Consider the following 22,821-nt stretch of genomic DNA (forward strand, 5'->3'; position numbering starts at 1 on the left):
CTGGCCTTTCCTAGAACTAGCTCAGTTGACCAGGCTGGCCTTGAACTTACAGAAATCTGCCTGCTACTGCCTTCCTAGTAATGGGATCACTGACTTGAGTTACCACTACCTGGCTTAAACAATTCTTTTACTCCTTCAGGACCTGAATGAAGAACATGGCAGCAGGAAACCATTGCACAGTGACTGAGTTCTTCTTGGCCGGACTCTCAGAGAAACCAGAACTCCAGATGCCCCTCTTCCTCCTCTTCTCTGGAATCTATGTGGTCACTGTAGCAGGAAATCTGGGCATGATCACACTGATTGTGTTCAGTTCCCACCTGCACAACCCCATGTACTATTTCCTCAGCAGTCTGTCCTTCATTGACTTCTGTCAGTCCACAGTTGTCAACCATAAAATGCTGGTGGGCTTTTTGACAGAGAAGAACCTCATCTCCTACCCTGGGTGCATGACTCAGCTCTATTTCTTTATCATTTTTGGCATAGCAGAGTGTTACACATTAGCTGTAATGGCATATGACCGCTATGTGGCCATCTGTAAACCCCTGCTTTACACTGTAATCATGTCCTATAAAATTTATAGTTCCCTGATTTTAGCAGTGTATATTTTTAGTGTGTTCAATGCATCAATTAACACAGGCTTCATGCTACGAATTTGGTTCTGCAAATTAGATGTGATCAACCACTATTTCTGTGATCTTCTTCCACTCTTGAAGCTTTCATGCTCTAATACCTATATTAATGACTTGTTGATTCTAATATTTAGTATAGTGAACATTTTTGTCCCACCTCTCACTATTACTGCTTCCTACATCTCCATAATTGCCAGCATCCTCAGGATTAAATCCACAGAAGGCAGGTTCAAAGCCTTCAGCACTTGCAGCTCCCACATCTCTGCTGTTGCTGTCTACTTTGGTTCTGCTGCATTCACGTACTTACAGCCATCTTCAATGAGTTCGATGTACCAAGGAAAAGTGTCATCCGTGTTTTATACTACTGTTGTTCCCATGTTGAACCCATTGATCTACAGCCTGAGGAATAAGGATGTCAGTGTTGCCTTGAAGAAAATACTTCAAAGAAAAACATTCATGTCTCAGAAGTAATGTGAGGGATTATTTATTAGAGAAATGTTTCCACAGTTACATAGTTTGAGTTGATATTATTAATTTTATTCTAGTTGTGGTAATTATTATTCATTTGCTAGGATACTTTGGTAATTTTTAGTTAAAAATTTCAAATTCAATTTTCTATGTAAATATTATCTGTCCTGTTTTACATAATAAAACATAAACCAAAGGATGTCAGAAATTTATATTCCCAAAATGACTAGAATTATGTATACATATAGATGTATATGTATATATAATTTTGATAAAAAATACTTTAAAATATTTAGCTTCCTTCTTAATTCCAAAAACTTGATGTTTTTTATTTTTTAATTTATTTTTGGAATTTTATATGTGTTATAAATGCATCATTCTCCCATCTCCCACCAATCACTCTAAATTTTCCCTACCTCTTTCTCCACTCAATGGCATCCTTTCCTTTAATTCACAAATATATGTACATACATACAAATTGGGGATTTATCCACAGGAAGACTGATTCGCTTCTTAGTCCTCATTAACTGACTGTAGCTCTTCATTTAGGTGTGGAGTCTTCTGAGATTTTAACATTCTAACATTATGGTGCCAAATGAATTCATTTTCACCTTTAGTGCAGCAAAATACATTGTTTAGAATCATGGTGGCATGTTCCTCTCAGACATAGAAAACAATCTCACCACATCATTACTTGGACTCTGACTCTTAGAACTTAGAACATTCTTTCCTTTTCCTCCTAATGTTCCTTCAGTCTTAGTGGAGGGCTTGTATTATAGATGGATCCACTGTGGCTCTTATTCCCAGTATCAGTTGTTCCTCTATCAGACCAGATTTCTGCAATGGTCTCCCTCAGATGTCGGAAGAGTAACAGTTCCCTGTGGGTGAGATGATCACTACTAGTATGCAGTTAGAGATTATATTAGTTTAGGATAGAGTCTCTATTAGATTATCTTCTATGTTCCATGACTTCATCAGAAATTCATAGTTGACTCTTTTTATAGAACCAGGCATCAAGTTCCCCGTTGAGAGGATCTTAATTGTACTTTTTTAAAATTTTTTCTTTTATTAAAAAAACACTTCTTTTTCATTTTAAATATCAATCCCAATTTCTACTCCTTCCCTTTCTCCATTTCCTACCCCACCACCACATCTCTATCCACTCTTAAGAGAGGATAAGGCACATTTCTTTAGGGTTGTCCACGGCCCTCACTACTTTATCTAGGCTGGGCAAAATATCCCTCCAAAGAAAACAGGCTCCTAAAAAGCCAGTAAAAGCAGTAAAAATAAATTCTGGTGCTACTACCAGTGGGCCTGCAGGCTGCCCCAGCCATACAACTATCATTCACATTTAGAGGGTCAAGTTTGGACCTATGCTGCTTCCTTCCCTGTCTGACTGGAGTTGGTGAGGTCCCATTAGCTCAGGTAAACAGATTCACCATGGTCTTGACCTCTTTGCTCATATTCTCACTCCATTCACTCTTCAGTTGGAATTTGGAATGTCAGCCCAGTGGTCTGCTGCGGGTCTCTGCCTCTGTTTCTATCAGTTGCTGGATGAAGGTTCTATGGTGACATTTAAGATATTCATCAATCTGACTACAGTGCAAGGCCAGTTCATACAACCTCTCCTCTATTGCTTATGGTCTTAGTTAGGATCAACCTTGTAGATTCCTGGAAATTTCTCTAGTGCCAGGTTTTTTGCTAGACCCATAATGGCTCCCTCAAACAAAATATCTCTTTCCTTGCTCTCATATCTTTCCTTCCTCTATCTCATCTATCCCGTTCCCTCAAATTCTCCTCCCCTCTTCCGTTCTCCCCTCCGCTCTCTCTTCCACCTTCCTTCCCCCCCACCCCCATGTCCATGCTCCAAAATTTTTCAGGATTCTGATTTTGTTAGGTGATCTTGTCTATTTCTCCACTCTAGGTGGACCTATGTATGTTTTTCTTAGGGTTCACCTGAAAACTGAAATAGTGATGAGTCCAAGAATAAAAATATAAAAATGTAGATTCCAAAAATAAGAATATAGATATAAAGAAATATGAAATGGTAAGCGAAGAAAAACGAGAACAGACTGTCAAAAGCATTCTCAGAAGCTTATGGATTAAATATTAACAGTAGGTTACTCCACTTTCCAACCCTTAACTCTATTTTTAAGGCTGAAGCGGCTCTCAGCGAACTTAGGGTCACTCTGCAAATGGAGGATTCACTTTTAGATAATGTCCTTGTCCACTCATGACCAGAAATTGATCTGAGCTGAGTTAACTTTTAAATGATGGGATGTATGTTACTTTTGACTCTTTGGTTTTATATTGTCCCATATCCTTCCCTACTAAGTAAAACTGGAAGTGTCAGGGGAGGTACAGAACCTTGGTAAACACTATCATGGAATGCCGGGGAAAAACAATGGACTAAATACAAACACTATTTTAACTGAAAAACTCTGTTAATGGAAATTGCAAAAAAAAAAAAAGGGCAATTTGTATTTGAATTTTTTCTTAAGATTGTAAAAATTATTTTGTTATTGCCTTATGCTTGCTATAAATGGAGATGTTCAAAAACTGGCTTTTGTCACAGCCTTACAAATCTATCCCTGGTTGTAGTCTCAGCTAACTGAGAAGCTTTTTGTGTCCCATGGAGGTTAATCTTTTATTTTTTCCAGGAATAAAGTTTGCTTCTGGTTCATCAGACTTTAGTAGTGTGTTCCCATCTTTGCACAATCCCCACGTATTCAACATTTTTGTGGCCCATACATGGAGCACAAACCTGGTTCTGAGGGAACTCACCAGTCTTTGGTTTCTGGCAAACTTTATTATGTTTTTTTTTCCCTCCAATTGGTAAGTCTGGTTTATCTGGTATCTGGTGTCTGGACAGTATGGATGCTCAGGGACATGCTTCTAATCTCAGAGCAAGAGGAAAATGAAGGAGGGGAACACTCTTATTTCTTCACTGACCATTGGATCATTCGGTTATGACCCTTTTGGACTATAGTGTATGGGATCACGTGACCTAACACACAGCGATGTCTTGTCAATTTTGTTTAATTGTCGTGGTCTGTTTAATTGTTATGCCACATTGTCATATTGCCTGTTGTCAGTCTCTTTGTGATGATGGTTAGTAAATTAATATCTACCCTGGGCTAAGGTTCGTATTCTCCCACTTATAACAGTAGGTTTTGCCAGCCTTCCTCCCTCAGGAGTCCAGGCTTCAGGGGACACCTGTCTGTGCTAGCAGTGGTGGTAGCTAGGGAGAGGACCACCCCTCTCAGCAGGTATTGCAGTCCCAGGCCTGAATGTCAAGGAGAAGCCAGGAGGAAAGAGGCAAGAAGAGGAGACTACAAGGCCAGGCACCATAGATGGCTACTGTCAGCCTCTTCTCAAGGACAATAATTGGTTTTGGTCTCACAAAATGACACATGTTCCAAAGCTGCACAGCAGGAAACGCCAGAGAGGAACAACACCAGGATCAAACACATCAGAAAAGTACAAATGGCCGGCTGCCCCTCCCCTGCCCAAAATTATTCTGAAAAAAAGTGAGAAAAGTTTGTCTGGTTTAAATGCAGAAATATGGTCACTAAATGTGTGTTTCTAAATGTATAAGTTAACCATGCTCATCATGTCCTGGCTGCAGCCCTTACTGACTGCCCAAACCTCTGGATGTTCTGGTTATTGAGTCTTATATAGTAAGGATATAATGATAACAATATACTATCAGCTCTTATATCAGCATTCTAAGTTCTCCATAAGAATCAGGTCACAGGTCTCACTCTCTTAGAGCCAATACAAAGTCTAGACACAGTTTACCTTCCTAACAGACTTGAGAGGAGAGAGAGAGCAAAAGAGAGAGAGAGAGAGAGAGAGAGAGAGAGAGAGAGAGAGAGAGAGAGAAACACACAAAACAGATTTTAGTATAACTTCTTACTATTCCTATGTTTAAAGGAACTTGCTTTACAGTGACTGCTCTCAGTGGTCAGCCATCTGTGCCTACTGGTAAAGTAAATAAAAAATGTTTTATGATGCAAAGCTTAAAGTTAGAGGATAAGAATTTTTCAAGGTACAAAAAAAGTGACTGCAAATGTGTAAATGCAAGTTATTAAGGTCTGAGGATTAAAAAGGCTTAATGCTGATAACTATGTCAAAAAAGTATTGAATCTAGAAAAATTTTGACAATAAAAATCCAGGAAATCTGAAATACTATCAAATGACAAAACTTACGAATAATAGGAATAGCAGAAGGAGAAGAAGAAAGAAAAGAATCCCAACTCAAAGATCCATAAAACATTTTTTAACAAAGTAATAGAAAATTTTCCTAACCTTTAGAAGGATGTGGCTTTACAGGTGCAAGGTGTTTACAGAACAATAAATAGATAGGGCCAAAAAGAGAGTCTCCTGCCACATCATAATCAATATAGTAAAAATACAGCAACAAGAAAAGAAATTTTAAGATACAACAAAAAGGCCAAGTAATATATGGGGGCAGACCTATTAGAATTACATCTGACTTCTCAATGGAGACTCTAAAAGACAGAAGAGCCTGGACAGATGTCTTACAGACGCTAAGACCACACATACCAGCTCACACTACTATATGAAGCAAAACTTTGGATCACCATAACTGGAGAAAACAAGATATTCCATGACAAAGTCATAGCTAAACAGTATCTATCCACAAATCCAGCCCTACAGAAGGCAATAGAAGGAAAGCATCATCCCAAGGAGGCCAAGTATACCCATCAAAAAAGGAAATATATAATCTCACAGCAGCAAAAACAAAACAAAAGAAACACACATACACACACACTACCACCACCACCACCAGCAACTAAATAAGAAATAACAATCATGTGTCATTAGTATTTCTGAATATAAATAAACTCAATAAAAAGCTCTGCAATTAAAACTCACAGGCTAACAAAATTGATGCAAAAACAAAATCTACCTTCTGCTGCATACAGGAAATTTGTCTTAACATTCAAGACAGCTGTTACCTCAGAGAAAATAAAGGATTGGAAACACATTTTCCCAGCAAGGGTTCCAAGCAAGCAGGTGTAGCCATTGTAATATCTAACAAAACAGGCTTCCAACCAAAATTAATAAAAAACAAAAGTATTTTTAGAAGAAATTGAAATCCAACAAGATGACATCTCAATACTGAACATCTTTGCCCCCCAAATAAAGGTACTCACACTTATATAAAAAGAGGAAAGCAAAATAAGCAAACAAAGAAAAAATTACTAAAGTTAAGCTTAAATCACACTTCAGTCTCCACATAATAAAAGTGGGAAACAATACCCCTGCTGTAGGAAAAGATCCCTTAGAGTATTGCCTTCGACTGGAATTCCAGAATATCTACACCTAGGCTTTGAACTACATTTTGTGATTGCTATCGTTCGTTTGAAGTGTTCGAATCTTATCTGAGTTTTGGAGCCTTTGCAAAACTCAGTTATGAGAGGATTTGAACAAAAGTCTCATTGTAGAGAATTGCTTGGGCAAATGATTGTTCCCTCAAACAACTCCAGATAAGAGGTTTGGATATGCAAACATTGACTTGCCAAGATATGTAAATTCCATAGCAATGGGGAAAAAAAGGTTTTGTGAAGCAAAGAGCAGTCCTTTCATTATAAACTGATTCTCTTCCTTATTTTCAAAGCCAAAATTCATCTCGGAGTGACCCAGATTCTTCCACAGACCCACACAAAATGGTATACTGACACCCTGTTCTCACCAATGAACAGGTCATTTAGAAAAAACTAAACAGAGAAGTAATAAAAGAACTAAAAAATGTTAATAATCAAATGCTCATAACACTTATCTACAGAATATTTTACCCAAACACAAAAGAATATTTCTTCTTATTATCACTGTTGGGTCCTGAAATTGCTCAAATAATATGGAATAGATCACTGAAGACTAAGAACCAGAAGCAACTTATTTAAAAATACCCTGTGTGGGATACTGGGGACACTTCTAACTAGATATAGCTACAGAGAATTATTTGAATCTGTAGCTGAGAGAAAAGACTACAAGCTCCTTTTTATAGGAAAAGGTTATACACAGGGCACAGAGCAGATATTAGGATTTATGGAGTTTTGATAATTTTATGGGAAGGAGTCGTAGCTTTACTTTGTTTTCTTGATTTAGGAGGTTTGTTGTTATGATGATTTTTTTATTGATAAAAAACTAAAATTAGATTATAGAGGAAGGGGGGATAGCTGGAAGGACTAGGAAGAGAGGAAGAATATGATTATGATCCAATATATTTATTTTTTTTAAATAATGAAAATAATTTGTTTGCATTTTAAGATGATGCTTATTTTCAAGGCAAATATTGTTTCATTATATTAATTTTTATTTCTTAAAAATTTTGTTAAAAATTATTGAATATAACACAAATCTGGCCTTTTACAAAAATGAGAGCAAATTATGTTAAGAGATTCTTGGATAAGAGGATACAGAAAAGGTTAAGGAAAATTAGCACTTATTCCTGTGTTGATACTCAACGTTTTTTTGTTTCTCTGTCTCAGTCATGTCATGTGATACTTGGGTCAAAAAAACGTTATTCTTTTTATGTTACTCTCAAATGCCTTTGTTGATATCATTCCCTGAGTAAAGACGTGTCCCAGTGGCTGTGGTCCTTTAGGACCTCTTAAATACCTTATGTACTTCTGTGCCTTGCTTGCCTATCTCTGCCCTTGTAGACTGTAGAATTCTGAAGAGTAGATTTTCTGTATTCTTTACCTTTCTATCCTGAAAGCCACAGGAAACTGTTTAATACTTTCAAATTTGTTTTAATGTTAGTCCATATTTATATTCTAAAAGTACTTATCTGAATCATTATCAGCACATAATTACTCACTACCATTTGTAATATATCCTGTAGCAATTTTGGTATCATGCTAGCTATTGATATAATTACTGAAAATTCCCTAAATAGAATATAGAAATAAAGAGTCTGGTCCTGGAATATAGAAATATAAAATTGCAAGTACAAGTATATTTTGGAAGAAAAACAAAGCAGGCAGCCACTGTTAACCTTTAACAAACACAATCTGTCTTAAAGTAGACATCTTGGCAGTCACAGTGTACAGAGGTAAACTTATTTTAAATTTTTTAAAATTTATTTATTAAAGATTTCTGTCTCCTCCCCACCACCGCCTCCCATTTCCCTCCCTCTCCCTCAATCAACTCCCCCTCCCTCATCAGTTCAAAGAGCAGTCAGGGTTCCTTGCCCTGTGGGGAGTCCAAGGACCTCCCACCTCCTTCCAGGTCTAGTAATTGTCTCCTGTATCCTAGCTTCCCAACTCGTCAGATACTGTGGGCAAAGGTTAGGTTTGAACTATTGTCTCTATGGATCCTCTGCTGATATTCCCTTAATTTGAACTGTCACCCTATGTGACTCTACTCTCTGTCTTACATTCTTTTCAGGGACAGTGAAAACTGGCTGTGGCAGGCATAGGCTTTCACAAACGTCCGAAGTTAACACTATAACAACCTATTACCAAAAGTTGTTTTTTTTTTTTTAATTTTTAAAATTTATTTATTTATTAAAGATTTCTGCCTCCTCCCCGCCACCTCCTCCTATTTCCTTCCCCCTCCCCCGATCGAGGGTTGCACCCACACACTGAGACAATGGGGATGTTCTATCGGGAACTCATCAAGGCCAGCTGGCCTGGGTCTAAAAAAGCATGGGATAAAACCGGACTTGCTGAACATAGCGGACAATGAGGACTACTGAGAACTCAAGAACAACAGCAATGGGTTTTTGATCCTATTACCAAAAGTTGTAAAACTTAAAATGTAATATGACTTTAAGCCTGACATCACGGTTGTAAAAGCTCTTTGACGCATACCTGGTGCTTAATTTTACTATTAAAGAGGCTCCAAACCAGTCCCTATTGCAAGAGTTTTAGAAACCTGATCTCTGGCTGTGTTCTCAGCTATAGCTGATAAGCTTTGTGTGCCATGCAGTGATTTTGTTCTTTTACTTTATCTGGAATAAAGCTTGCTTAAAAAGAAATCTGGTTTAAAAGACTTTGGTGGTCTATTCTCCATCATTGCTTGACCCCAGACACAAAACTACTGAAGATGGAATTAAATTTGAAGATATAAATATTACATGTTAAAAACTTATACATTAAAAGTGGATATTGTTTGAATTCATTTAACTTGGAGAAGCTGTTCTCTAATTTCCCCTATATCTTTAACTATCTCATGTAACAAATGATCTATTAAAACTGACTAATTATTTTAATCATTTTTTGATAGTGAATGACAAAAATTGTGGATGTATATTAAATAGCTTTGAATCTCTTTGTTTCTTTTCTCTATAAGAGAAACATCACTGAAAAAATATTGTTGAACCTCGAGGACACTTTACATGATAAATAACACAGCCATAAAAGGAAAAATAAACTAATACCCATTTATAAGGATTATCTGTAACAGTAAAACTCATTGAACCAGAGAATACAATAACGGTCATGATGACATGGGAAGAGAAGATGCGTAATACATATAATCAAAGACTTCATATCCTCAGGTATTTCAGGTGAAGCCATTCTTCATTTTAATATATTCGTAAGGATATTCTGTATTGTATCATGCTGAAAGTTAAAATATGGCATGGTGTAATTCAAAGTATTTGGTGATAAATATATCAAATATTCTTACCAAAAATACAGACACACATGAGACACAAGTTGCTTCAAAGAGACATAGGGAGGTGATAAATACATCAGTTATATTGTTAGTGGCTCTGATGAGACAAACATTTACAAAGTCTAAACCAATGAAATCATACATGCTACACATATTTGGTTCTTAGCATCTCAATTCCACTGGTAATTAAAAATTCTTTGTCAGAAATATTTTCTTTTGTTATTCATATGTTTTATTCATATGTACAATGCCTCTGACAATGGGAATATAAGACATCTGATGCAAAACCAGTATAGAGGAGCTCGCCACCAAGGATAGAGACATACAAACATTAAGGTGATACAAGTAGGGCTGAACAGAAGGCAATGGAATTAAGTGTGTTTGTGAAAACTGGGATACAGGGAAAATGAGTCAAATAAATACAATTGCTTGAAGCGCACAAACATTGTTAGATGTATCATAATTGAGAAACAGATAATGGGATTCTGTGATAAAGGCTATTACTTCCTGGGGCAGTTTTAGAAGCTGCAAGAACACAGTAAAATTAGCCAGTGAAAAGACTCAGAGAAATAGAAGGTCATGTGTGTTGGTCTGTTTTTGTTGGTGTAACAGAATACCACAGGAAGGTAATGTATAGTGATCAGAACTGTATTTATCTTTTTTTAAGGTCAAAAGTCTGAATTCCAAGAAGGTCAAGGCCAAAGGACCTATCAAGAAAAGTCTCCTTTGGTACATTGTGATGTAGCAGAAGACTGAAGTACAAATAATTCAAGAAAAAAAAAGAAAGAAAGAAAGAAAGAAAGAAAAAAGATATTGAGGATCAAAGTCAGCCCAAGATTAGGTTCCCACTCCTGTGATCACAAGCTTGTTCTCATAATAGCATTAATCAGTTTCTCATATGACCTATGCTCCCTACTTTGATTCAGCTTCTCTGGTATGCTACACTGGAAAATTATGTTTTCAGCACTTCAAATTTGGAGACATATTCTTCAACTGTACATTGTTCTCAGCTTTTACAGTAGAGCTGAGCTTAGAAGTATTAAAATAGAGATGAAATTATATTAAAGTAAGTCATTTGAAAACTATGAAGTCTGGTGTTGCCACATAAACAGCTGCTTCAAGTGGGCATGGTTAACAGTATCGGTCTATACTCATTATGAAACTTTAACTTATAATCTGTGATTGACCCAGAATGGGGACAGTTGTCCTTCGGAAAAGATAGACAATGACATCTGCTGAGTCAAAAAAAAAATGCAACAAATAACTACAAGTTATCTCATTTGGGTTTGTTGGTGCTTTTCTTATAATTTCATAAACTATCCTGTGATTTCTGTTTACTAACATTACCTTGATATACTTTTAATATCATTTAACTGTTCTCTTCAATCAATCTGGATTTTCTATATGTTCAATTATATTTATGTATTAGTAGATATTTTATCTTCTTGATTTCTAAATTACTAGCTTGATATTGTGGGATGTAGTTCTGTATGCTGCAAATATGGGTTGCATTCATTGGTTGATAAATAATGCTGCTTTGGCCTATGGAAAGGCAGGATTGAGTCAGATGGGAACCCAAAGAAATGATTCAGGAGAAGAAAGACAGGGTCTGGGAGATATTATCCAGCCACCCAAGAAACAATATGCCAGCAAACCAGTAATGCCATGGTCACATGGCAATACATAGATTAATAGAAAGGGGTTAATTTAGATCTAAAAGCTAGCTAGCAATAAGCCTGAACCGTTGGGAAAACATTTATAATCAATATTAATTCTCAGAGTGATTATTTGCGAACTAGCGAGTGGGAGAGAAACATCCAACTACAGATGGTGCTCAACGTGAGGCTCTCATATTTCCATAGGTCCTGAGAAAGCTAGAGAGAGAGAGAGAGAGAGAGAGAGAGAGAGAGAGGGAGGGAGGGAGGGGGGGGGGGGGGGAGGGGGGGGGGGGGGGNGAGAGAGAGAGAGAGAGAGAGAGAGAGAGAGAGAGAGAGAGGGAATGGCTCCTTTGTGGGGGCTTTATTGACTCCATCTTGGTTTGATGGGTCAAAAACTTGTTTTGCACAGCTTTGCTGAAATAATTCAAAAGGCTGTTTTGCCAAGAAAATAGTATGTGTTTCCTCCTTGAGATTAGGGAAGTGGTTTGACTATTCCTTGAGCCAGACGTTCCTTCAGATAAAGAATTCTGTAACAAATAGCTGCAAGCTATCTCATTTGGGTGTGTTGGTTCTTTTCCCCAAGAGCTGGAAATCCTTGGAGACTATGCCATCATGTTATTTAGAGCTGGCAATATAAGTCCAGTGTACACCTTCAGAGTATAGGAGGCAGAACTACTCAGATGACAGCAAATGGTGAGACTGTTGCTAACGATAGAGCAGAAAAATTTCTTGGGACATTAGCCTATCAGGAGATCAACTTCAAAAGTAGCTGTGAGATTAAGCACTAGGCCCTTGTCTCATCACTGAAGACTGCCAGATGCTGAGCACATATGCATTAGTGATTTTGAGAATGGGAAGTAAAACTTGGTGCTGAGACTGTTGGAGAGAAGGTGGGTGAACCATGAGTCTACAGGTGCCACTGCCCAGAGTCAGAAATATGCTTTTTACTAGATGCATTTATTCAGTAATTCATAGAGTAATTTTAAAGCTTCTTGAATGCACCATCCCCTTGCAGGTACTGGAAGTAGACTTAGTCCATCATTTCATCCTGCTGTGACTCACAATATGGTAACTGCTACTTAGATATTAATTTTCTAGTATCCAGTAGGAAGGTTATGTCAGTTATGATGAACTGAATAATGTTGCAGGATCTCTTCAAATTTAGAAGAGATTTAAAATGAATCAAATAATTACCTGAAAACTGAGTGGACAAATTGAAATTGTCTGTTAACCTCTCTGACTGAACAGATTTTATGCCCATGAATAAGTTTCTAGTTTATTTATTTCAAATAATATTTATAGAATTAAGAAACTTAGATATAATAATCATAGATGAAATGAAGGTCTTTTCTTTTCTTTCTTTGGATTTTTTTAAAGCCCCAAGAAATCACATTTCTTAAGAAAATAGTATTTTCCAGATGATTTTTATTTTGTCAATGTCTCTCTTTAAAAGGGAACATCTATCATTAGTTCACAACACAGAGGCTATGCTTCCATGTATAACAGTGATTCCAATTTCTTAGGCACATAGATAATGGAAGCATTATCATCACAACATAATGAGATGAGTAGAAGAGGGCTGTTGTTTCTGATGGTAAACAACAGGCTTAAAGGATACTAGAACAAAGGACAAAACTCAGCACCTCAGCACAGGCTGAATTTTTCCTGTTGTTCAGATTGCATGCCTTTGAAGAGGAATGTGCATTTATTATCTTATTCAGATTATTACCACAGTCTAGCCACTTCTTACTTATAAATAATGTCTCAGATGTCCATTTTCTTATGCATCAACAAGGGATATGTGGACTTTCCTGACCTTGTAAGGATTTATGCCTCAATGTTTTCATGTGAATTGCATCAAATTCTTTATCTTGGACAGGAATAAATGTTTTCCACTCTATAATTTATATATTCCTAGGTAAATCTTAAAATTTTATTGGTCTGTAAAGACAAAAAAGGGAGAAACCTAACCAGTAATGGATGAATATAAAGGAACATTGTCCTCTAGACGAAATAAGATAGCACATATGAATTCATAATGCTGCTATAACATAAGTAAGTCCTATGCAAGCTCATTTTAGACCAAATCTCTTCATGGAGTGGGGAGGTGGGTGTGAAGTTCCTTCTCTAGCTGAGAAGCCACTGTCAACTGATGGCTGCTCATAGAGGGAGATACATTTTCTTTAAGAATGTTGCTCCTAGTAAGTCATCCATACTCTTTTTTTTTAAATATAATTTTTTATTGAAAAAAAATTTCTGCCTCCTCCCCGCCTCCCATTTCCCTCCCCGTCTCCCTTTCCCCCCTCCTCCCTCTCCTCTCCCCCTACCCCCACTCCTTTCCCCCTCCCTCTTCAGTCTGAGGGGCAGTCAGGGTTCCCTGCCCTGTGGAAAGTCCAAAGTCCTCCCCGCTCCATCCTGGTCTAGGAAGGTGGACATCCAAACTGGCTAGGCTCCCACAAAGCCAGAACATGAAGTAGGATCAAAACCCAGTGGCATTGTCCTTGGCTTCTCAGCAGCCCTAATTGTCCGCCATATTCAGAGAGTCCGGTTTTATCCCATGCTTTTTCAGTCGCAGTCCAGCTGGCCTTGGTGAGCTCACAATAGATCAGCCCCACTGTCTCCGTGGGTGGGTGCACCCCTCGTGGTCCTGACTTCTTTGCTCATATTTTCCCTCCTTCTGCTCCTCCTTGGGACATTGGGAGCTCAGTCCGGTGCTCCAGTGTGGGTCTCTGTCTCTATCTCCATCCATCTCCAGATGAAGGTTCTATGGTGATATGCAAGATATTCATCAGTATGGCTATAGGATAGGGTCATTTCAGGTTCTCTGTCCTCAGCTGCCCCAGGAACTAACTGGGGACATCGCCCTGGGCACCTGGGAGCACCAAATCTCTTGCCAACCCTAAGATGGCTCCCTTAATTAAGATGTGTGCTTCCCTGCTCCCCTATCCGACCTTCCTTTATCCCAAACATCCCGTTTCCCAAGTTCCCCCCAACCTCCCCTTCTCACTTTTCTCTCCCCATCTCCCCTTACCTCCCTCCCACCCCACCCCCAAGATCCCAATCCTGCCCTGCTGTATGCTAGGACCAGTGCTCACCTCATCCATACTCTTGTGGAAGATCACATTTCTAAAAATACTGGGCAGCACAAATTGGGCATTATGGATAAAAAAGACACCAGGGTGACTAGATCTTAGATGAATTCAGAGAAGAGTTGTCGATAATCTGACCATAAGATAGGAAATTCTTGATGAACAAATATAAAAATAGACAAAAACTTATCAGATAATTTCTACTATGCATGACTTTATAATAACAGAGTATTTTTAATGAATATGATAATAACACGACACATTTAAAGATAAGAAAACCGTAAGAAAAGCACAAAACCGTAAAGTTACCCCACCTATGGAATTATAAACAATAAATGAAATACTTTCAATGGAATATTATAGCTTTAAGGAATGTATTATTTTAAGATATATTAAAATGGAGTTTGTGGGTTATTTATAGAAACAAAAATGCTAAAATGAATAAATTTTGAGGTACTGGCTGAAGTTTTACTTAAAAATTAAGTAGCATCAGGTGTTTGGGCACAGTCCTTGGCAACCAAGGTGAATAGGCAAGAGAATTGTGAGTTCTAGGCCAGCCTGGGCTACAGAGTGAGCTGTGTCTCAAACAGTAATAGACAAAGAGGAAAAAACACCTATCAAAGAATCATAGAAAGAAAAAAAATTGAGGAAGCACAAACGAAGTACAAAAAGAGAATTTTGAAAATCAGCATAGTTATGTAAATTTATTTATTAACTAATGAAATCAGAAAAATTCCAGGATGTGAGATCTTAAAAATAAATCATACTTTACCTATATGAAAAGAGTTATCCCTGTTTAAAATGAATCACACACACACACACTGAATACTGTCATCGTCACACATCTTATGTTCCATACACCCCCATCTCACTTACTACTCACTACAAATCTCTTTGCCATATTTACAACATTTTTCTTGCGTTTTGTGACCTGTTCATCTTAACCAGGTCAGCATGGTGATTATAAGCTTAGAACTATTCATTGGAATGTAGAGATCATCATGGTAAGTACACAACTGATGACAATGCTTGTTCATTCTAGAAACTATGAGTGACCCAAAGACCAGTGGGAGGGGAGGTGTCAAATCCTCAACACCCACCATAATCTGTGAGGAATTATTTACAGGATTAGTCTATGTGGGCCATGGAGGCAGCCACTGCTGCTGTGAAATCATAATTTTGCTGGATCATTATGACAGGAGAGTTTTTCCATAGATCTTCTCCTTAATTTTGTCTCTTACATCCTTTCTGGGTCCTCCCATTTTATGATTAGCATATTTGTATGCTTTGTGCTTTCTTTATTTGTGTGTGAGATTCTAAGAAATCTTGACATTGAAGTCTTATAGAGCTGCCCAAAATTTCTTCAATATTGTCTCCAAGAACTTCTATCTCACTCTGTCTACTTCAACCTGAGTCATTTATTGAAATTTATGTTGTTATCTATGCAAGACTACAATGTTTACATATTAAATACATTTCAATTTTTGACCTTTTACCAAAACATTAATTCAGTTAGAGATTCATTTTGTGGAAACAGTAACTAATTTGTCCACAATTCTTTAGGATAGAAGAAAATTACTGTATTTCTCTGCAATATATATTTCTGCATTGCAGACTTTATTAGTCCACAAGAAATAAAGGAAAACATACAAACTGAGCTAAGGCTGCTTCTCTAATTTAATGTGTAGAATTGCAGGTTTTTCACTTGAGAAAATGTCAACATGATGTAACAAACCAAATCATACTGTGGATGTTTTAGTGACAAGATGACAGTATTACTTATTTCTTTACATGTAAAGTAATAGAAATGCATTGTGCTAGCCAAGAGTGTCATTAAGTGATTGGGAGTGAGTGTGTTCACTTTGTATTAATGGCCTCACTATTTAACCACTGCTGATTGACTCTGTCACTCTCAAGAACTGGGTCACAAACAGAAAACTCTTCCTAATGGAGCACCATGCATTTAGTACACAATCTAGGAGCACTGTGCATCCAGTGCCTCATGTAACGGTTGTTCCAGATGTCATTTCATTTTCACATTTGGAAATTTAAAGGCTTTATGTATCTTAAGAATTAAAAAGCAATGAAGATTTTTGAAAAAAAAAGAGTTCCATAATTATTCTCATGAAATTAGATTTTGGATAATAATTCATTGGTTTTAGGGAAATTTGCTTCCACAACCGTGTCTGTCACTTTTCCTCATTGATACCCACTCTAATTCTCAGTTAATGTACATTGATTTGATATCACAAAATTTATCAATGTTTGAACATGGTGATAATACATTATATGGATTTTAGTTTTAATTTTTGTAGGATAAGTTTAAAAATTAATAATTAAAGATAAATCTCAAATGATCCATTAAAGTAATTATATATAGAGAAAAGTATTCTAAGGTAGGAAATATTTATATGTAGATAGTGTATACATGAAAAGCTTAATAAAGTCACTCGGACAACATTATATATACACATACTCCCACATGTACACACACACACACACACACATATGTTATTTGGGGCAGCATTTATTTGTGCAAACTTGTCTCTTTACAACTAACTCTGTTGAATAGGCTGGCCTTGAACTCACAGTTTGCCTGCTTCTCCCTCCCTAGTGCTGGTTAAAGATTTACGCTACCACTACATGGCTCAAGCAAATCTTTTACTCCTTCAGGATCTGAATGAAAAAAATGGCAGCAGGAAACCACTGCACAGTGACTGAGTTCTACTTGACTGGACTCTCAGAGAAACCAGAACTCCAGATACCCCTCTTCCTCCTCTTCACTGGAATCTATGTGGTCACTGTAACAGGAAATCTGGGCATGATCACACTGATTGTGTTCAGTTCCCACCTGCACAACCCCATGTACTATTTCCTCAGCAGTCTGTCCTTCATTGACTTCTGTCAGTCCACTGTGGTTACTCCTAAAATGCTGGTGAGCTTTTTGACAGAGAAGAACCTCATCTCCTATCCCGGATGCATGATTCAGCTCTATTTCTTTATCATTTTTGGTATTGCAGAGTGTCACACACTAGGTGTAATGGCATATGACCGCTATATGGCCATCTGTAACCCCTTGCTTTACAATGTAACCATGTCCTATCAAATTAGTGGTGCCCTGATTTCAGGAGTGTATATTTTTAGTGTGTTCAGTGCTTCAGTTCTCACAGGCTTTGCACTAAAGACTCGGTTTCATGAATCAGGTGTGATCAACCACTATTTCTGTGATCTTCCTCCCCTCTTGAAGCTTGCATGCTCTAATACCTATATCAGTGAATTGTTGATTCTAGTTTTTGGTACAGTGAACATCTTTGTCCCTATTCTCACAATTATTACATCCTACATCTCCATCATTACCAGCATCATGCATATCCATTCCACTGAGGGCAGGTCCAAAGCCTTCAGCACCTGTAGCTCCCACATCTCTGCTGTTGCTGTCTTCTATGTTTCTGCTGCCTTTGTGTACTTACAGCCATCATCAGTCAGCTCCATGGACCAAGGGAAACTGTCATCCATGTTTTATACTACTGTTGTTCCCATGCTGAACCCACTGATCTACAGCCTGAGGAATAAGGATGTCAATGTTGCCTTGAAGAAAATACTTCAAAGAAAAAAATTCATGTTTCAGAAGTAATGTGAAGATAATTTATTAGAGAAAAGTTATCCACAAATACATAGTTTGAATTGACATAATTTATTTTATTATAGTTGCAAGAATTATTACTCATTTGCTAGGATACTTTGATAATTTTTATAAATATAAATTTCAATTTCAATTTTTATGCACATATTATCTTTTTTCATAGGATAAATAATGTAAACCAATATTAAGAATGGCATGAATTAATATGCCCATAATGTTTAGTACATTATGTCATATATGTTTTTGCTTTTTATAAAAATTACTTTAAAAATATTAAACTACATTCTCAATTACAATAAACCTGATACTTTTTTATTTGTTTATAATTCATTTTGTGACCTTTATGTGTAAGTGCTGTAATTGCATCTTTCGCCCCATCTCCCTCTAAGAACTCCTAAGCTCCCCCTGCTCTCTTTCCAATGAACAGCATCCTTTCTTTGAATTTATGTGTGTGTGTGTGTATGTGTGTGTGTGTGTATTAATTCATATATATTAGGAGGATTGTCCACAAGAATATGGTTGACTGACTTTTCTGTTCTGCCTAGTTATCACAGTTGTTAAGTCTCAAAGAAATCACACAGAAGAGGTCTACATTAACTATAAACTGACTGGCCCATTAGCTCAGGCTTCTTATTAACTCTTAAAACTTATACTAGCCCATTATTCTAGTATATGTTAGCCATATGGCTTGGTACCTTTTTTCAGTGAGACAATCATATATTTCTTCTTCTGTGGCGGATTCACAACTGCAGAAGAATGGGCTTCCTCCTTCCCAGAATTCTCCTGTTCTCATTGACCTGCCTCTACTTCCTTTCTTGTTGTTCTGTCTATACTTCCTGACTGTCTACTGGACAATCAGTGTTTACTTAAAATTTGATTGACAGGTTACAAACCAATGTCCCACAGCAGAAGACTGATTCTGTTCTTAGTAATAATGAATTGATATAGCTCTTCATCTAATGTTAAAATCCCCCGAGATTTTCCACCTTCTATATTGATGTGCCAAGTATACAAATTTTGACTCTTGTTTGGCAAACTATATTGATGAGAATCATGGAGCCATTTTCCTCTCAGATGTACAAAACACAATCTTACCACATTCTTCCTTGTCCTCTGACTCTTAGAACTTAGAGAATTCTTTCTTTTTCCTCTGAATGTTCCCCGAGTCTTAGGTGGAGGGTTTGTATTCTAGATGCATCCACTGTGTCTCTTCTCTCCAGTATCAGTTGTTCCTTCCATCATACAAGCTATGGATTTCTGAAATGGTCTTCATCTGCTGTAGGAAGAGTTACACTTACCTGTGGGTGAGACAATCAGTATTAAATATGCAGTTAGAGAAAATACTAGTTTAGGAAAATGTCACTATTAGATTCTCCTCTGTTCCATGACCTTATCAGCAACTCATATTTGACTGTCTTTATAGAACCAGGCATGAAGTTTCTCCCTGTTGAGTGGACCTTAAGTGCAATTTCATAGATATTGATTGCTGTCATGATGTCACTGCCACTATTGGACCTTTAGGGACAGCTTGCCTTGCTGGTTATTATTGTGGTTCCTAGGTGTCACAGCTAGGTTGAATTGTAATGGTTTTACTCTTTTGGCAGCATGGCAATTATGTAACATTTTTCCATACTATGAAAGCTAGTCCTATTTGGAGTAGGATTCTAGGCCTAATTCAGCTCTATCCATTCAAGTCCTGTGTCAGAATCCTGTGTGACTTCAGCAATAGAGATTTACCTTAAAAGAAGATGGGGCCCCACAACAACTCCACATGGTTGAGATGACATAGTGATGCTGATAGTGCTACTATAAGATTGGGTTTTGAGTACCGACTGCTGAAATGGCACAGATTCTCATGGAGTTCTGGCTAGAACGTCAAATAAGAACTTTGGAAAAAATCCTATGGACTGCTCAGAAATCATTTGCAACTATACTAGACAGTAATCTTGAAACTTAACCCTCACTTTACTTTTACAGGATTCCATAAATAGAACATTATCCCCTATTAATGGGAAGCAATTCTAGAGGACAACACCCCCTCTTCCAAAAAATTTGTCCTCAGGGTTGGGAACACCATTTAGGGGTTGTTGATTATTACTTGTATCAGGTAGAGGCTTGTGTTGGAAACTGTGTTTGTTAAAAAAAGGGGGAGGGAATAATAATAGAGGGTAATAGAGTGAATACTTGTCAGGTATTATTTATGGATACATTACATTGGTATAGCTTTGAATATTGATACAAGTTAAAATATATTTGTTATCTCTGTTTACAATATTTGTATACCTATGCAAAGTTATTCTGTCAGATTGTATACATGCGTGTTTCTACCTCTGTTTAGGACATTTTGTATATTGATACAACTTTTAGGATACATATTCTTATCGTATTATATATTATTTTTACCTCTGAATAAGATACGTATACATTGTCTTCATTTTGAGGTCATTGTCCTCATTTGTTGCACATTTGTTTACAGATTATTTAATATTCTGACATGAAGTCTTAGTCTATAAGTTATACAGGTATTAAATATTATAAGTCAATAGTTGATCATGTTTGTTATTCAGATAGTCAGATTGATTAGCTTCTTTAGATACATAGAGATTATATTCTGCCTAGATAGGTAATCTTCAACCTATCTAGTATTCACTTCAAGTATCTGTAGAATATGTCATTTAAATAACTTAGATTTTTGTTGACATGGGGCATGATTTTTCCTGACAGCACCAATCTATTCCTGAGAGAATGTTGAACACAGAAGGCATTCCACTTGGAGTTTTTTTTTTTTTCTTGACACAATTGGTCACTGGGCAAGGAACTGCCCATGCCTCAACCATTGACAAAGTACATGATATCCAGAATGATTAAGCTGCACACAAGGTAAAGGACTGCCAAACTTTCCCAAGACAGAGTAAGATGGTTCTGAAAAATTTTTCTGCCTCTGAAAATTGTCTGTCAGTTATGCTAGGTGTTAGCCAAAGCTGGTTGCTTCCATGTTGGAAATGAGACTATAGGTGCTTGCTCAGGTATCTAATTGTCTCTGTCATATTCTGCTCACCTTGGAAGCTGCTTGATTACACTTCCTGTTTAATCAAGTAATATTATCTCCCTCCTCAGGCCTTTAATGGGGTTGAACATTAGGCAATCATTGTTATATTCCTTTTAGGATTAGCTAAGCTAATTTCTTTTGCAAGATTTAGACTTTTTGGAATAGGATGTTATTAAAACATTTGCCATGTGTTCCTTGCTTAATATTGCTTATGTTGGTTGTAATTTTATACTTGATACATGTTCATATTGTATATAGTTTTGTATTGGCTTTGGATTACTCTTGTTTAGTTAAAAGGAGGAGATGATGGAGAAACCTAGTTGGCCATTTACCTTTAAGAAGTGGGTCTTAGTTAAGGCATGGTTTTCTGGGACCCAGAGAGAAAAACACGTGTACAGCCCAGTGCTAGTTCTCTCTCTCTCTCTCTCTCTCTCTCTCTCTCTCTCTCTCTCTCTCTCTCTCTCTCTCTGTGATTCCCACAGAACATCGCTGATATTGAACTTCTTATTCCTGTTTTGTATGTTTTACCCTTATAATAAATAAAAATATAATTGTTTTATCCTTTAAGCTAGTCTGGTTATTTTCTATATCAAACTAGCTAAATCAGGTGTCATTATCTATATCCTAGCCTACAACACCAGAAGACCCTTGCTTTACCAGACGCAATGCCAGTAGCAGATACCCCAAGGAAGAGCAGCCCACACCATGTCAACAATGCTCTGAAGACTGCTCAGCATTCCCAAAATATCCCTCATTCTCCTTGTCACCATATTCTTGCCCACAATTCTGGCGGAAGACCCCTGCTCTTCCAAAGGCCATGCAGGTACCTAGAACCTCAGAGGCTTATCTGGTAACCATAACACTAAATTCCCCTTATTTACCAGAGGTCTCATGAATACACAGAATCCCAGAACCTTAGAGTCAACCCTTGCATCACAAATCCCTGAGGGTATGCAGATTGGCAAAGCCACAGAGAGGTTCCCTAGTGGACTAGAGGACTTGTCAGTCACCAGAACTACAGACCACTGAGGACAGAAGACTAGTGAAGAACCAGAAACAAAGGCTAAATAACACCCTTCCAACGAAGGTGTACTCAGGAATCAGCATCTAAAACTGTAGGGCCAACCCCAGACCATGCAACAAATAGTGTTATAGGGCACTTAAGAAGCTTGCCTCACAATGAGGAAAGCCATTCAGCACTTCTACAGAGCAACTCCAGGTAGCACAGAATTGGACCGCAGTTTCTTCACCTATAAAGTTCTAACTCCTGAGATGGGTGTCCAAGCATTGCCAACAGGTGTCTATGAACTTTTGCCCAAAGGAATTGTTGGGCTGATGTTAGGAAGAAGCAGTACTACCATGCTAGGAATAATTGTAGCTCCTGGAATAATAGATGCAGATTGCAAAGGGAATATTAAGGTGAAGGTATACTCTCCAGAAGAATTTCAGTTATTAATTCAAGGCAAAGATTAGCACAGTTAATTTTACTCCAAAAAGTGCAGAAAAATAATGCTTATAAAAATGGAAAAAGAAGGGAAGTAGGGCTTGACTCATCTGATGTTTATTGGCTCTGAGGCATTGGATCACAGAGACCAGAATTAATTTTATTTATTAATGGAAAGATTTTCAG

The 22,821-nt window shown here is 37.3% G+C and overlaps 2 protein-coding genes across 2 annotated transcripts; both read left to right on the plus strand.

Moving 5' to 3' along the window:
• Window positions 1-146: 146 nt before the first annotated feature.
• LOC126495961 (olfactory receptor 1537-like) lies at window positions 147-5,315 on the plus strand. The gene is made up of 2 exons (XM_050133560.1): window positions 147-1,087; window positions 5,276-5,315. Exons 1-2 carry the CDS (start codon window positions 147-149, stop codon window positions 5,313-5,315), a joined length of 981 nt encoding a protein of 326 aa, XP_049989517.1.
• An 11,864-nt stretch (window positions 5,316-17,179) lies between these two features.
• LOC126495962 (olfactory receptor 1537-like) lies at window positions 17,180-18,133 on the plus strand. The gene has a single exon (XM_050133561.1). It carries the CDS (start codon window positions 17,180-17,182, stop codon window positions 18,131-18,133), a length of 954 nt encoding a protein of 317 aa, XP_049989518.1.
• Window positions 18,134-22,821: the final 4,688 nt, after the last annotated feature.

This window comes from Alexandromys fortis, unplaced genomic scaffold, assembly GCF_014885135.2.
Source record: "Alexandromys fortis isolate MF-2015 unplaced genomic scaffold, M_Fortis_MF-2015_v1.1 scaffold_231, whole genome shotgun sequence".
Lineage (NCBI taxonomy): Eukaryota > Metazoa > Chordata > Mammalia > Rodentia > Cricetidae > Alexandromys > Alexandromys fortis.